The following is a 16579-nucleotide window of genomic DNA, read 5'->3' on the forward strand; positions in this document are numbered from 1 at the left end:
ATGGAAGAGCTAGAGCAGTCTGGTAAATTCCAATAATGGCATTCCTTTAGCCGTCATGCAGCCTTCAAAACCAGAAAAAGACTCTCGCCATGTTGTGATTGCGAAGATGTCAAAACCTAAAAAGATTTCTTCTCTCATATCAGAACACCTTTACCGACAGTTTTCACATATAAATGTGTCGCTTTCATCTTTCCCACACCAATCTTCTCATCATGACAAGCCACGCTAGTAAATGCTGCTTAATATTGATCATGTTTGATAACAACTGTTACGTCACTTAATCTATATCAAGGGCTATTTTGTCTGCCTTTACTTTTGAAACTTAAAGTATATTTTGCTGACAATACTTTGACGAGTATACACTCATTTAGCCTCTTGGTACTTTTGCTGAAAGACTTCTCCCACGATGGTGACACACTGACTCAGTCTGTGAATGAAAGCAATGCTTCAAAGCTCTGACCACTTGTTGCCTCTGTGTTTTCTCTCAGTGTGTGCGAGGTCACAGACGCTCCCTCATTGGCCCGACACAGACTTGTCCCGCCTTTCGAGGAAGTCGCCACCTGATTGGCTGCACTGGAGGCCGGGCGCAGTGGGCCGATGGCCTGTGTCATGAATATTCATGCCACCGGTCCAACTCGGTCGGGGCCTCACCCATTGTCATGTCATCGGAACAGAATGTGAAGATGAGGTGACGCAACAGTCGCTTTCTTTAACCGGAACTAAAGTAATTCCACATGTTCACGGGACAGCAATATCAGTTGTATAGCTCCTGGATGTTGAATGGAAGTGAATGGACAGCTGTACGTAATTACGCGCTCTGACGTGGTTTTAGATGTATTCCGGACCCGCACTGTGTGTCGTTGGGTTCACAGCCTTGCTGTCAATCTGAAGCGCTCCTCTGCTCTTCCGTGTGCTATTCCAGGTCATTTGGGTCCGGTTTCAACCGCTGTGGCAGGACTTGACAAACAGGTCGTGGGACCGCCTTCAGAACAACACCTGCATTTCCCAAGCTTTATAAATACGCGCCCTGTATCTTCCCGCAAACTAGAAACCACGACGAGAGCTCCAACATTCACCGGGGGCGAAACTGAAGTCGCCTGATTTACAGCACAGCCAATCCCCGCTGCGGCTTCACTGACAGGCAGACGCTCCTTTTTAAGCCGATCAACCCGGAATTAGAGCGCGGCACTCGCAGAGGAGAAACAAAACAAGGCAAGAAACTCGGATCGCTTTCATTTTCCGCTCCCGAAGAAACCACAACAACCTCGTCAGCATGATGATGCAGCTACCAGAGTCCTACATTCAGAAGAACTCCCTCTTCAACGCCATGAACCGCTTCATCGGCGCGGTCAACAACATGGACCAGACCGTCATGTTGCCCAGCATGCTGCGGGACGTCCCGCTGGAGGAGGACAGGGAGATGAGCTCCCTGAAGTCGGATGAGGACGAGGGGGACATGTACAGCTACTACCAGCTGCTCAAGTCCATCCGCAGCGACATCGAGTTGGGGGTGCGGAACGCGGCGGCCGACGAGAGGCGGAAGGAGGACATGGCGATCAGCCGCAAGCACTCGTCCGCTTCCAGTGCGTCCAGCGAGTCCGGCGTGTCGCTGTCGTCGTCCGACGAGGAGGACGAGTACGAGGACGAGGAGGACTTGCAGAAGCAGGTCCAGTACCACCTGACCGGGCTGCAAGGGGTGCTGTCCAAGCTCACGCAGCAGGCCGACTTTCTCACCAAGCGCTACAAGCAGGAGGTCGGGATCGGCCAGTAACTGAGAAACCGAGAAGCTGAGAGCCCACCGTTTATTTTTTTGTATGAGAGTTCTCTCAATGGGCCTTATTTTTTATACTGCTGCTGTTACTACTACTGATGAAATTTGTGAAAGAACATTTGAATGGTAGAGAACAAAAAGGGGTTAATTTATATCTCAGTTGAATGGTATTATTGACTGTGGATGTGTTGATCCAGAGGGAATGCGCGTTGTGGACTTGACACTCAACGCCTGTTTTGCACTCCAAAGTTTTGTGCACATCACGCCTTAATTATCGTGACACACAGATGAAACATATTTAAAACAACAACAAACAAATATTTTTATTTAATGTATTATTTATTACCTCACGCTTTATAGTTAAAACCGGAGAAGGAGCGGCCTGCATGAACCACAGGGCCCTTAGTCTGAACCGCCCAACCTTTCCCCTCTGTGGGGACCCTGGGTGGGATACTGATGAAAGAATCGGCTTCCTGTTTGTGTTGCTGATGATGTCAGTGTGTTCAGACGGATGTGGCCCATGTGTGTGATCGGTGCCCCCTTCATATCCGACGTGTCTGTGTCTTTAGACTTTGCTTGCATGGAAGGAGGCAGATGCTCCTGCCTGTGATCTCCTCTTGCCCTATATGGCCAATGAACCAGAATGATGCTTCTCTGTATAATGAGGGGTTTCTAACAAGATGCTTTTGTTGTCATTGTCATTTATTTGTTATTATTATGCCATTGTTTGTGTCCATCTGTCACAATAAGCAAATGTGTTTGTATGCACCTTCTGCACCACCTTTGTACTGATAATATTTGTTTACAAAAAGAAAATAAACTTTTATATGAACTTACCTCAATTGTCCAGTTTTGTTTCTGAATCACAATCAGCTTTGATGGCCACGTACATTTTCACATTCGATGCCGGATTCTGCACTTCATACTTCTTTTCAATGCAAGAGCTAGATATAAAGAAGATAAATATAAAAAAAAGACCAAACAATAAGACATTAGGGAAACAAAAAACAGTCAACAGTACTCCAGAAAGTGCAGCTAGTGCAGGTGGAGGTGTCTGATTAATTGTTCAATTGTTCATCAGACTGACAGCCAGTGGGAAGACAAATGCAGGTATGTTACATATTGAGCTCTATACATTTATTACAGAACAAAAACTGAGCGTGGTTTTCGCACAACCAAAACTTCCGGGAGGCCAAGACCATTATGGTTTCTGCACATTCATTTTCCTCTATTGTGCAGTGTTAATGCAAGAAATACTTGACAGTAATGTAAAAAAATGCACATTTTACACAGTATATAAAACATACAAATAAAGTTGAAAAGGAAACATCCTTCTTTCAGTGCCCAAGATGTTTTAATAGAATTCAGAAATGTCGAAGGACAAAGTCATACAGTATAAACTAACAGCTGTTTTCAAACAATGAGAAATATTCTGCCAAAGATCCCCCTTCAATCACGCAAAGAGGTCTCAGCTGGCGTCTGTCGTAGAAAACCTCAAAACGTTAAACCAATGTTCGATTTGTTAGGAAAATTGTAACTGGCACTCTTGAAAGACAGTTTTTACCTCGAAGGTGGTTAAAAAATACCTGCTGGTTGAGGAATGTTGTCTGTCAGTTAAGCTTCAAGTGGCAACACCTTGAACCATCTCAACTCCCAAAGTTAAGAGGAGCGGCTGTTCTTTCGAAAGCGTTACATGTATGAGGGCATTTTAAATACTTGCAAAAGACATGTTTCGTTTTCATTCCCTCAACGTGTTTGTGTTAAATGAATATTTTCCAGAATACTGTGCAGTAGCTGCCTTACGGAATTAAACAGTACACATTTGAACAGTAAAGCACTGTGTATGGACTATGACAGTTAAGTATGCACTGGAAACAGTTAAGTCTGCTTTTTATTTTTAAATTGATATTTATTTTGAATAAAGATGTGTTTTTGTGTGCATGTTTGCATGAATGTGTTGGTTTATATATTACAGGCTGTCAGTGGGAAAAAGAGAAATAAATGACAGACTTCCCTCATTGTTGTTTGACTAACTGTCAGTGCAATAAAGGCTTCAGATGGAAAAAGGGTGCAGCTGGAGTTTCAGTAACAGGTTAATAGGGTTATGCACACCCACTTTCCACTTTCACTCTTTATCACACTCTCAAACACACATTGTGAAATCCATCCCACATTATAAGGAGAGCACATGCAAATATATGAGATTGATGTTAATAAGCCTCCATTCAGTGGAAAGACAACCTCAGAGGACACAGAAAGTTACTTTATAGATCTCAATGTGCATGGCAGCCGTAGACACGCAACACTGCAGTGAATGCTGAAATTCCCTTTATAAAGTTATACTGCAGAATACCAATATTTTGGGATACAATTTTTTTTTTGTGAAATGTCTTTAAAATAACAAACCTGACACAATGACTTAATTAATTTAAATATCGTCAAGTCTTTCTTTTTTCAGACATGATCTCTCTAAGAATCAGATACAGTCTCGCAAAGAGACAAATTCTTTCTCCCTGATTGTGTCAGAGTGTTTACAGAAGATGCAGCCACAGCTTTCCACATTCAAGGCAAAGGTAACACATGCTTCCCTGCATTTGACTGAATGAGGTTGCTGGGTTTGGTTTTAACATCCTCTGAGATAACCTTGTCATTAACCTTGAGGTGAATGCTAGAGGCTATCTGCCTCTACATAGTGTCAATCTCAAAACACTGCTGGTGAGCTAACAAGGACAAAACTCCTTCCTGAGGCCTTTTGTTAGTGTTGTATGATAATGAGAGCCACAATAAGTTGCGGGGATATTTGCATTTTTTGACCGGTGTTCAACAGGAAAGTAAGCTTTTATTATAACTACATTACGACAGTACAAGTACCTAAACAAATTGTGTGTGTTTGTATGTATATATATATATACATATATATATATATATATATATATATATATATATATATATATATATATATATATATATATATATATATATATATATATATATACATATACATACATATATATATATATACATATATATATATATATATATATATATATATATATATATATATATATATATATATATATATATATATATATGAGACTTAAAACGAATACAAACGTTTTAAAACAGGGTTTTAATAAACAAGTTAAAGACTCTTCAAACGGCAGGCCCCTTCGACGACGCTTGACTCAGTACGGTCCGAGGGGCTTTTTGTCCCTTTGAGCGCACCGTAGAAACAGGAAGTACAAGAGAAAAAGCTACAGCAAAACAAAAACAAATTGATGCTAAACCATCTAAAATACAATTTGCCTCAAAATGGACAGACAACACCCAATTTCAACAAGTAACGATTCACGCTGCGTGTTTTTTAATACAGACTCAGAAGACTATCAATGCGTAAGTAGCTAACGTAACTGTAAACTCAGCATTAGCTTCTTTTTTAAGTTTAGCTCACGTTAATTAGCTAGTTTGCTACATAACGTGTCATTAGCTTACTGAACGGGTGGTCATTTTGTATTCGAACTGATTGGTTTATTGATTTGCCGATAGATACGGTTGGTGTGTGTCTGCATGACACATGCATGGTGTTAATGCTGAACTGTAAGGGTACAACTGGGCTGTCAGTCATTTAATGTGCTAACTAGCTGCATTAATTGGCCTGTTGAATGTCCACGTTGTAGCGCCACTAATGAAAACAGCCCGCGGAACTAGTTAGCATAAAGCATAAAGGAGCGCGAGCGTTAATCTGTTGTGTCTGACAGGTGAACTCCAGCTAACCTATCTGAGCGTCAGCAGCTCTAACCTGCTCAGATGCGTCAGCTGCTCATAGTCAAAGATAGTCAAAGACGTTAATAAACGTCGTTTTACATTCACGTCTCCGACATGCAGGCAGTAAAAAAAATTTTGTGAATGAAATTAATAGAGACTTGTAGGGTTTCTTATTTTGAAATCACAACGTGAGTCTCTTTTCGCCAGTTAGCTTAAGTTAAAGGAGAGCTATAAAATAACAATATACAATAACAGCACAATGCCATCAGTGGGATAAGTAAGGAAATACTTCGTTTTCTTTGCTGAACTGCTCGTGCTTTACTTGAGTGTTTGCATTTTGCTGTGTGCTATTCAATACATGTCTGAGGGAAATGTACCGTTTTATTCCACTTCGTTTAGTCAATATTGATACTATTAATTAAATACACTTACTAACTGCTTTTGCAGATCCAGACTTTACAGTCAAAATCCGTGATCATCCCAGCAATATGTAAAGCAGTTCATATTTCCCCTGCCTTGTTCCACATTCAAGTCTCGCTAACATGTGAATGGAATAATGATCGAGCGCCATCAGAATATACATTGTGGACAGGGACCATGGAGTACTTTTACTTTCTGGTGCTTTAAGTACACTGTTCTGCTATTACTGCTATACTTCCACTGAAGTAATATTTTGGATGCAGGACCACCACTGTAAAAGGCGGTCTCATTCAGTTATAAATATTAGTTTGTGTGTGTGTGTGTGTGTGTGTGTGTGTGTGTGTGTGTGTGTGTGTGTGTGTGTGTGTACTGTTGCATTGATAACGTCTAGCTAAGTTTAAATGCACATATTTGTCAATTGCGTCAGACAAAGACATCAGTCAAATGAATACAATCCAGAGCGTTGTAATGCTGTATTTGATAGCATTTCACTGTAAGTTGTTTCTGTAGCACTGGAGCAGTGCACGCCACGCTGCAGTCCAATACCACAACACCAAACACAGACAAGAAACTACCCACAGGCCTGGATCAACACTTCACTGGCAAAATATCAAGCACAAAAATTGCACATCATGACCTTCACAAGCGTGCCTGCAAATGAGATTCCATTGAATCCACACGCGGTTGTCGCATTGAGTACACACCCTGAGGATTTGTATAAGAGATGACAATAAACCTGTCTTCAGAAAGGAATTAGTGGGACAACTTCGTTACGCAATACCCAGCTTGCATCAGTTGTGGCTTGTCGCTGAGTCAAAGCTGGCAAACACACAGATTTGAACAGTCTCTGTCTCTGGTACATTGGTGTTCATGTGAGACGGTGAAACTTTTCTCGTGTCGGCAGTTTTAGGCTCCGGATCGTCGTCCGCTCTCTTGGCCTATCTAAGAATGCTGCACTAATGCTGTCTTGCCTCGAGCCCAAATATCTCCTCCAGGGACAATCAATCGCTCATGATTGCGAGCGATTGATCGCAGTGTCCCACACGTTGTCTTACTAACCCAGATACAGACGGCCAACAGTGACCAAGCCAGCTATAGCAGTTTGACTTTGGTATCACACTTCACATGAGAACAAACGTAGTATTCATTCTTTCCCCATAATTCTCCCATCACATTCACGATTCATGTGCTTTCGCAGTCAGTTTTGTTCCTTGCATCATCCTCTTTTGTCAGTTCAACAACAGATTTTAGGTATCTAATGATCTAGTGCCGTCTTTTTGCTGCGACTGGGAAGTATAAAATGCTCATGCATACAGATGTTTGTGCGACTTGCATATCATAAGGAGGGAAATCCATACCCCAAAGTATAGCATCATAAACTTTTCAAAAGCAAGATCACTCATGCCCTATTTATAAGACAATTTGTCGGAAAATGCATGCTTTTAACACTCCTGAAGTTCCGTACCGGGAGCCATCATTCAAATGTAATTAAAACGGTAATAAAACGGTAAAAGGCTTTTGAAAGAAAAAAAAGAAGAACAAATCTGTTGTCTATCTTTCTTTTTGTGTCAAGTATATGCAGCAGTCGTACGTTACTGCAAAACACAGTTATTATGATCAACTGAAACCCACTTCCATATGTGAAATACAAGCGGCCACATAGACCTCCATGTTTTCTCTGCAGGGTGACACGTGTTTGTCGTGACTCTGCTGAGGAAACGGGTGTGTGACGTTGTGTGCAGAAGGCCCCAGCAGTGGCGTTGCCCAACAACTCCCGCTCTGTTTTGCATGCAAGACTTCTGCCGGGCCCCTTTATTCTCCCCGAGGCTGTTGGGCTCGAACTCGCACGCTTCTCATTTCTCTCATTCCTTGCTTCGTTCTTTTTTTCTCCTCTTGTTTTTCTCAGAGTAGTTCTCATATTTTTGCGTCGGCTTCCAGTTTTTCAACTCGCTCGGCTGTCGTGGAATTTTCCAGCATGTTAAAAATGTGTCAAACGTATGTCGAGGCGCCGTTCATGAACCCCTCAGGCGTCTCGAGAAGCCGGGTCGCCCGGACGGGGACGAAAATAACATTTTATTCTATTTACTTTAGTCGCACATGCTTTGCACACAACAAAGGAAGGCATGCGGGAACAAAATGGCAGTCTCGTCAATACAGTCCTTTTTTGAGCTTGTGATTAGAATAATGGCAGCACTGCGTTTCTGTCCCAGCTCTCAGAAAGTTTGCAAAACGCTTTACTGAAACAGAAATATTGCATTATGTCAAGTATACACCTGAGTGCGTTGTGGTTTTCTTAATATTCATTGATGTGAGTTATATCCTGCACAATGGTAAGGGATTATTTCTGATTTGCAGGTGGTGATTTTAAGAGTAAAACGAGCCACGGGAACCTTCTCCTTAGTAGGATGGTAAATATTTCCTGAAATTATTGTTCTTGAATCCTTGACTTTTATATCACACCAGATACATTTGACTGTTCGTAGCTTTAGGGACACACCGTTATATATATATATATATATATATATATATATATATATATATATATATATATATATATATATTGTTATATTTCTAATTGGTTATGATATCTGAGCGGTAGAAGAGTTAACTAGAATATTAAAGGTTGTCTTTCAAGTTTTAGATGTCTCGTAGTGCCACATAGATGCTTATTTTAATGACAGGGTCTCTGTTTTCTTTTTCTTTTAATGAGGGATTGAAAAAACGTAAAAATCGGCTTTTGAAAATGTTTTATTGGTGAAGGGAGTGCACTCGACACATTTGTTAGACCTCAAGGACTGAATGTAAACCAAACTTTAGTTTGTTTACAAGAAAACTCCACAGGGCACATTTAACCTGTGCAAACTAATTCCACCTTTTACAGTAGGCCTGTGGTACATAGCGTCTTTGTGAAGCTGTTTGTTGGGCCTGCGTCAAAGATGGGCACAGATTAGACTGTGTTCATCTGAGAAGTTGTGCTCTGTGTTGGTTATAAAGATTATGTGCAATGAAGGAAAGTCATTTAAGTTTATTTAAGTTAAGTCATTTAAGTTGACATGATTCGTTCTAATGAATGATTAATCTCAAAGTTCTTCTCAGCCAGGCGCACAACTATAGACTTATTTTACCAACATTTTTTAGAAACAAACAATGCAAATGCATATATTGGGTACTTCTGTGAAATAATTCATATCAACCATCATTTCAAAGAAGACATTGGAAGTTTCCCCATTTGTTGTAATAATTGATTGTGATTTCGGGCGTGGCATCTGGTGGCATTTCGATGAACTGCATCTTAACGTTCCGCGGAGCTGGTTGCATTCGTTTTTTTCCCTCCTTCAAATGCTGCTGAGCAGTTCTGCAGGTTTCTGCAGGTTTCATTAGTTTTGGTCCGAACAGCCGCTGGTTTAATGGTCAGTAATCCCACGAGTATACAGTGAGGAATATCAAGTAAAGGTTACAACAGAGCTTGCGGGATGTGTGTGTGTGTATATATATATATATATATATATATATATATATATATATATATATATATATATATACATACATACATACATACATACATACATACATACATACACACACACATGGAGGAGTTGTTATGACACGTGTGCGCACTAAGACAGTAGGTCTTCGATAGAACAACAAATGACCTGTCCTGCAGTGAGCAAGAAACATCTTACTGCCGTTCTTCTCTCTCTCTCTCCACAGCATTTTCATGCTCTTGGTGATCTGGCTGCTCCGCAGGTATCACTCTCTGGCTCAGGTAAATCTCCATCCCCACCCTCCAACCCCCTACACGCGCACACACACACACACACACACACACACACACACATATGTATATATGTGTGTATATATGTGTGTATATGTATATATATGTGTATATGTATATATTTGTTTGCTTCATTGCCACCGGAAATATGTTCAATTTGCCACGGCAAAACTTTGCATAATTGAACCCAATTAATATTGCACAGACGAATCAATTGTGGAGTTAATTGACTCATGGTGGTTCTGTGATAATGACAGCTGTCGCCCCCACCCTCTCCCTCCAAGCAAAGATGTTTGCACTATACCTCAGGTCTGACAATGCACTGGAAAAATATTACTGCAATGCTCCTTTTTTTCTTCTTCTCCCTTCCGCCGAGCTATGTTTTAATTTCATCCAAAAAAACAACCAAACCCCACCTGCGCGGTGTCGTGGAAGCCGGTTCGACAGGTCTGTCAGGCTCAGCAGCGCTCCACGTTATCCTCCTAATCTGAAGCAAGTGACAGCTTAACGTGGGGGCTCTGATGGATCCTATTACCTCTGGACCAGGTCACACAGAGTGGCTTCACCTCCCCCTGCCCCTCCTCCCCCACTCCTCTGCTCCTCTCGCACAACATAAACCCTCTCCTTACCGCCATCCCCTCACAAAGGTTATCCGTCAGTCAATGGTCTTTAATGCTCTCTCTTTAGGGCTTTTTCTGCCTCCCCCTCCCCCTCCTCTGTAGCCTTGGCAGGGTCATTGCTGGACAAATTAATAAAGGGCTGTGTGCGCGTAGGTGTGTGCATGTAGATGTATGTGTGTGTGCGCGCGTAGGTGTGTGCATGTAGTGTGTGTGTGTGTGTGTGTGTGTGTGTGTGTGTGTGTGTGCGCATGTGCGTCCCACCACAGCCACAGTTTGTAACCTGTTCTGCAGGCCAAGTCGCTGTCAGACTGACAGCTGGCACGCATCGCGGCTCCTCTGAAGATTCTGCAGCACACAGATTATTGGTTTATTATTTCATATGAAATAGAATGAATTTTGGTTTATACAGAAGGATTTCAGGAGCCTCTTCCCTTCCACCCCTTGATATTATTTCAGTAGTCACAGGGGAAGTGGTCAGTCACATCAGGGATCATTTAATTCTTAATTTGCCCTTTCTCTCAACGTGAATATTAATGCACCTGAATATTAAGTGTAGGGTTTCTTGTTGATGTTGGAGAACCCACTTTTTTCACGTATTCCTCTCATTTTCACCGCAGAAGATGATTCTCAGCCTGACTGTAGCCGCCTTCTTCGACAGCGTAGCATATGTCATGGTGAGTTACTCGAGTCTGTTTCACTAAACACCCACATGGCATAGGCTTTTTTCTTTCTGGATTGTTTGTGAAAACGTTTCCCTGTGCTGTTCTTCTTCCTCCCCAAGGGTGACTCCCATCCAGAGGGATCTCTGTGTGACTTCCAAGCCTGCTGGCTAACTTACTTTGGTAAGACAAAACTTAATGAACTACTCGCTGACCCCCATTTTAATAATAGAGGTGGAGTAAAGGTCCCACAGAGACATGCACGCAGGAACTCATATATCATGGTGGGAAAATATTTTTAATGTCATTTTATTGTTTTGGCTTAAGCACAAAATGTGCCCTGACACTGATTGCCCCGGCTTATGAAGTTTATATTTGCAAGGTGACGTGGGGGAACACCCCACCCCCCACCCCACCCCCCCAAAAGAAAAACCGGGATATATGACTTGCCATTTGTTTACACAACGGTTGTCAAGGGTGTTAACGCTTTGGCTGAACTGGAACATCACATTTAGTATCCACACACCCATACCAAGAATACCACGCCCGCACCCGAGTGTGGAGCACCACCTTCTGCAGTTATTGGCTCATTGCTATATCTCCTGTAATGACATTTGGGTTAATTAGGGCCATCTGCAGCTTCTCAGTCTGGGGATAGCGTGATTCTGACTGACGAGGCAGGTTCTGCTCTGCATTTGTTGCCAATCCAGCTTCTTTAGCCCCGATTAGCATACGGATTCTTAGTTAGTGCTGGCTGCTAATACAAACACTCCACCGGGCTCGTTTTTATCGGCCTCCGAGGCCGACACACACACACACACTCAGACGGATACAGGGTAATGGGCAGTGAGTTAGTGCTGCGGGGGCTGGTGCCTTGTCACCTCGGTTTATCAACGAGGATCCCTCGCGCTCAGGACAAACGGCCGCACATAAACAGCAGCTGAGCGGGCACTTTGTTCTGTCGCCGAGCGCCGAGTCCAGCGGGAGCCGCGGAGCACACGGCTCCGCTTTTAACTCTGACCCATAAACATGTTTTTTTCTTTCTCTCTTTTTTTTTTTTAATGAAATGTGTTTGAAAGGGAGGGAGATGGTAGCAGGGGGACAGGTTGGTGACGCCGAGCGGGAGTTTTAATAAGAGAAAAAAGAAAAAAAGCGGCGCCTCGGCTTGCTGTCGGGTTATGTAAGACAGTGATTTATTGTGATAATGACAAGACAGCCGGCCTCCTTCGTTCGTGGCGCACTCTTCCTAAACATCGCTTGGGTGTGAGAGGTGTGTGAGTTTTGTGTACGTGTTTTGTGCGTGGCGGGGAGGTGGTTGTTTTGTGAAACTTGAGTAAGCTGAGAATGTGGCCTAGAGAATCCATCATTGCCTGTCCTGTCAACAGAAACACACACAGACACACATGCACACGCACAAACCCGTGCACACACACGGAGAAAAAAAGGCCTGAATACGAGGACAAAAAAAGAGAAAAAAAGGGAAGGAAGCGTTCTCGACTCTTCTCTTCCTTGTCTCGGCGAAAGATATTTATTTTTTCCCCTCTGCTGACTTCGCCTTCCTCTCCCTTTTCTTCATTTCTCCTATTCTCCTCAGTGCCTTCACACACACTCCCCCCCCTTCCTCCCCCTCTCGCCCCCACCCCTGCTTATCTCCCTCCGCTTTTCCACAGTTCATCATTATCTCTCTCCGAGCTCCCCCCTCTCATCCATCACCCTAAGCCACAGGTTTCCCTCATATTATTGCGGAATGGGCCTTCATTTATCAAAAAGGGGAACACAAGCGTGCACGCACGTGCGCGTACCCATACGCACGTGCGTGTTTATACGCACAGTTGCATGCTGTGTGGTGGTGGTGGTGGTGTTGAGGGTATTGGGGAAGGGGGGAGAGCTGTGTTGTAATTTGACCTTGTTGTTTTTCTGTGTGTCTCTGCAGACTGGAGTGCCTTGGCCTGGGTTTGCCTCATCACAGTGAACCTGTACCTCAACCTGGTGCGGGAAATCAGCACCAACAGATACGAGATGTGAGTGGGGCACTTAATGCTGCAGCTATTAATTATTCCCTCCATCGATTGGTTGAATTACTGATTCTTTTCTCCAGTGTGTTTCCTTGTTTTTTTGTGATTTAATTCGACAATGTTTCAAATTTGAGACCAGCAGTAGACCCTCACAGTGGAGCCGCATGATAGTGATAGGCTTCTAGATTACTTACATGTTTAATTGATTATCAATATAGTCGCCGATTGGTTTTCTGACGAGCCACGTAATCGTGTAATCGACACATTATTTCACGTCTCTGTCTCTCGTGCGCTTCTCGTCTCCACGTCCACCTCCGTGTGTCTCCTTCGATAAATGTGCGTTTGTCTCTTGTTGCGATCGTTTCCCTTTGCGTACGTGCGTGTACACGCGCGCGCGCGTGTGTGTGTGCGCGAATACGTTTGGTCCGCCAGAGCATCTGTCTCCCCGCGGAGCATTGACAGCCCCCTTCCTTCCCTCCTCCTCCTCCTCCTCTCCTCCCCCTTTCTGTTCCAGCCGACGCTCTAATTGAAAAGGGAGTGAGTGTCAGCCGTTAAGTGTGTGCGTGTGCGTGCTCGCCAGTCTTCACGCTCTGCGGCTCTACGTTTCTGTCGCTCAAACTCCCATGAGCGCTCTCCGCAGCAGCAGCAGCAGAGTGTGTGTGTGTGTGTGTGTGTGTGTGTGTGTGAGAGAAAGAGAGAGATATTTTCCATCCCTGCATGAAGCTCTGTGACACACAAAAAAATAAATGTATGCGCTCTGTGGGTGGGAGGAAAAAGAAGGAAAAAAACCTTTTACAAGTTTTGCAAGTCGATTGTTCCGTGGTTGTGTCCCGTAGATGCGCGTAGAGGTGCGTAGATGCACACACCCCTTCCATCCATCCATGTGTGAGGGGGGTTGGCCGGGGGAAAAATAGGTACACCCCCCCCCTCAAATATACCCCCCTCTTTCCCCCTCACCCATGGGAGTTTCCCTGCATTGATTAGCAATAAGCCAGACGATATAATGGTGTTATAACTCAGAGGGAGACGGCTTTATGGGGCGCAGGGAAAGGGGGGCATGCAGGGTGGGGTGTGGTGGTAGTGGTGGGGGTGAAGAGGGGGGCAAAATCAGCGCGCTCCAGAGCCTTGTCAGCTGTACACCATCTCATGGGTCCAGAGGGACCAGGCGGGCGTAGGATGTGTCTGTGTTTCAGCGTCGGGACGATCACGCAGGGAAAGAAGAGAAAGAAAGAAAAAAAAGCTCTGCGCTTAATAGGTTATGGAGCAACGTGAGGACGGGGCGTCAGGGGGGTTGTTGCGTATTGACTGCGCATAGATAAGCTGCATGCGTTTCGGTAGGCGGGTATGGGGCTCTGCATGCATGCACAATTAGGCTACCCCTCAGCCCCTTCACCCAACCTCACACACACACATACACACACGTGCGCACGCACAGAGTGACGGCACAGCGTGATGGTTTATGAATGAACAAATCGCCAGAGGAGATGGAGAACGGAGGCTGGATGATCTAAGAGTGATTGAAGTGGATGCAAGAGAGGACGGGAAGTGTGTTTGTGCGTGGGTGCGGGTGCGTGCGCGTGTTAATGTGCGTTTGAAGGGCGGATTCAGGCAAACGGGGGTGGGGGGAGGTGGGGTTGGCTAGGAAGTGGTGTGAGGCAGTGAGAAATGAGATTGAGCCCCTAGAGAGATTTCTATATGAGCTTGCGTGTGTGTGTGTGTGTGTGTGGTTGTGCGTGTGTGTGTGTGTGTGTGTGTCTGCACGTGTGTTAGTGTGCGTGCGTGCAGGTGTGTGAAATACAGAGCGCATAGCGGCCCTGCTGTGCCTCATTAAGCCCATGTTGCGCGCAGCCCCGGACCTCGTCATCTCCCTCTCAAAAGCGCTGCGAGTGTGCGGTGTGTGTGCTGCAGGCAGCACGCCTCTGCGTGCGTACTGGCGTGTGCGTGCGTGTGTGTGCGGGGTCTGCGAGCTCTCGACATTGATTTCCTGACAAGGCCCCCCCCAGCCCCCTCCCTGCACCAATCGTCACGCCACGGACTGGCAGCACTGATTTCAGCATTTATATCTCTCCTCCCACCACCTCTCTCTCTCACTCTCTCTCTCTTTCTCTCTTTTAGTCCTTTATTCGCTCAGTTGCTCTCTTTTTTTTTAAAGCTTCAACCATTTCCTTTTTCTCCCCCGTTCTTCCTTGTTCTCCCTCTCACGCACTCTCCCTCTTGTGTTCGATCTAAACTCTCTCTCTCTCTCTCTCTCTCTCTCTCTCTCTCTCTCTCTCTGTCTCTCTCTCTCTGAATCTGAATCTATAATGTCTCCTATGTCTCTTTCCCACCCACTATTCTGCTCTTTTTAAACCACCAGCCGCCGCACGTTCTCCACCACCTCCCACACGCTCCGCTGTCCATCAGTTGAGGGCAGAGAGGGGAGACACAGCGTGCCCCGGTGAAATCAGAGTGTGAGAGAGTGTGTGTGTGCGTGTGTGTGTGTGTGTGTGTGTGTGTGCGCGCGCGCCGCCCAAGCCCGAGAGCGATTGAGTGCGTGTCAGCTGCGTCGCCAACCGCTCGATTGACCACACTTGGAACAAGTCAGGGCAGGACTTCCACTCTATTGACCGGGCGACGCTGTGCGCTCTATAAAGTATTGACGCCCACACCGGCGCCCAAGACACTGGAGCGCACACCTCATCTGTCTGACACACACACACACACACACCGAGCCAAGTTCAGAGATTGAGATTTCTTAGAAGGCCGTCACTGATCCTATCATTTTTTTCATTGATAGCTAGTACGAGCCTCTCCAGCTCTTTCAGACCCTTTCATCTATAAACGTGTGCAGTAAAGTCAAGTGAAATCAGCTTTGTCCGCAAATGTTGTGGCAGCTACAAGCCGACAAGTGAGAATCTGCATCCTGTTTGTGGTTTTGAGGCAGACGCCATCTTTTTGCACAATAGTGAGGGTTATTATGGTTTGTGTCCCCATGGGCCGCACCTGAAGAAAACGATCCTGATGTGAGCGCCGACAAAGGGACGAACCGAAGAAGGGAAGAATCAATTTAGACATGTGTATCCTTTTTTTCTTTTTCTTCTCAGGGGCAAAGCTCCCCTGGTCTCGGTGCGTATGATGAAATAAATGTCTGCCTTTTATCAGGTTGTACCATCTGATGGCATGGGGGGTTCCTCTGGTCATGGCCTCCTTGCCCCTGCTGAAGGGTTACTACGGCCCCGCGGGAGCCTGGTGGTGAGTACGGCCGACCGTCCAGCTACAGCTCCTTTTTTTCTTTCTTTTCTTCAGCAAGCCACGGCGGATTTTCTGTTAAATGTCTTTTCCTTTCAACGAGGGGCCACTGCGCTGGCCTCGTTCCAGCTGCAGACAGGCTCCCTCCCACATAAGATTCTATGTGATCAAAATTGGCAATTATCAGCACATCTTTGAAGAGTAAAACTCCGCCTCAGACTCTCCGGTCCTCGGTGGTGAATAGGAACGGCATCATTTGTTTGGAGGGTGGTTAAAGAAGTGAGGAGAGAGTGTGGGGGGGGGGAGGCCGAGGAGAGGAGGCGGCA

At 44.9% G+C, this 16579-nt stretch overlaps 2 protein-coding genes across 4 annotated transcripts in view; both read left to right on the top strand.

The window, feature by feature from the left end:
• The first annotated feature begins 869 nt into the window (after nt 1-869).
• Nucleotides 870-2608, top strand: mid1ip1b (MID1 interacting protein 1b). Its single transcript, XM_068572594.1, has one exon. The coding sequence runs from the start codon at nt 1274-1276 to the stop codon at nt 1769-1771; it is 498 nt and encodes a 165-aa protein (XP_068428695.1). The 5' UTR covers nt 870-1273; the 3' UTR covers nt 1772-2608.
• A 2395-nt stretch (nt 2609-5003) lies between these two features.
• si:dkey-100n23.5 overlaps nt 5004-16579 on the top strand; it is a 51281-nt gene continuing 39705 nt past the window's right edge. Inside the window, exons 1-7 of one of the 3 annotated variants that reach the window (XM_068571831.1) lie at nt 5004-5164; nt 8312-8364; nt 9668-9722; nt 10969-11025; nt 11133-11193; nt 12944-13031; nt 16167-16256. In XM_068571831.1, coding sequence (XP_068427932.1) covers nt 5084-5164; nt 8312-8364; nt 9668-9722; nt 10969-11025; nt 11133-11193; nt 12944-13031; nt 16167-16256 — 485 coding nt within the window. In that variant the 5' untranslated portion in view covers nt 5004-5083. Of the gene's footprint in view, nt 5165-8311; nt 8365-9667; nt 9723-10232; nt 10278-10968; nt 11026-11132; nt 11194-12943; nt 13032-16166; nt 16257-16579 lie in introns of those variants that run through there. The other 2 variants (XM_068571832.1, XM_068571833.1) reach the window with 2 other exon arrangements.

The sequence above is a fragment of the Clinocottus analis genome, unplaced genomic scaffold (genome assembly GCF_023055335.1).
Source record: "Clinocottus analis isolate CAN_PGR_092001 unplaced genomic scaffold, fCliAna1.0.p SCAF_12, whole genome shotgun sequence".
Taxonomy (NCBI): domain Eukaryota; kingdom Metazoa; phylum Chordata; class Actinopteri; order Perciformes; family Cottidae; genus Clinocottus; species Clinocottus analis.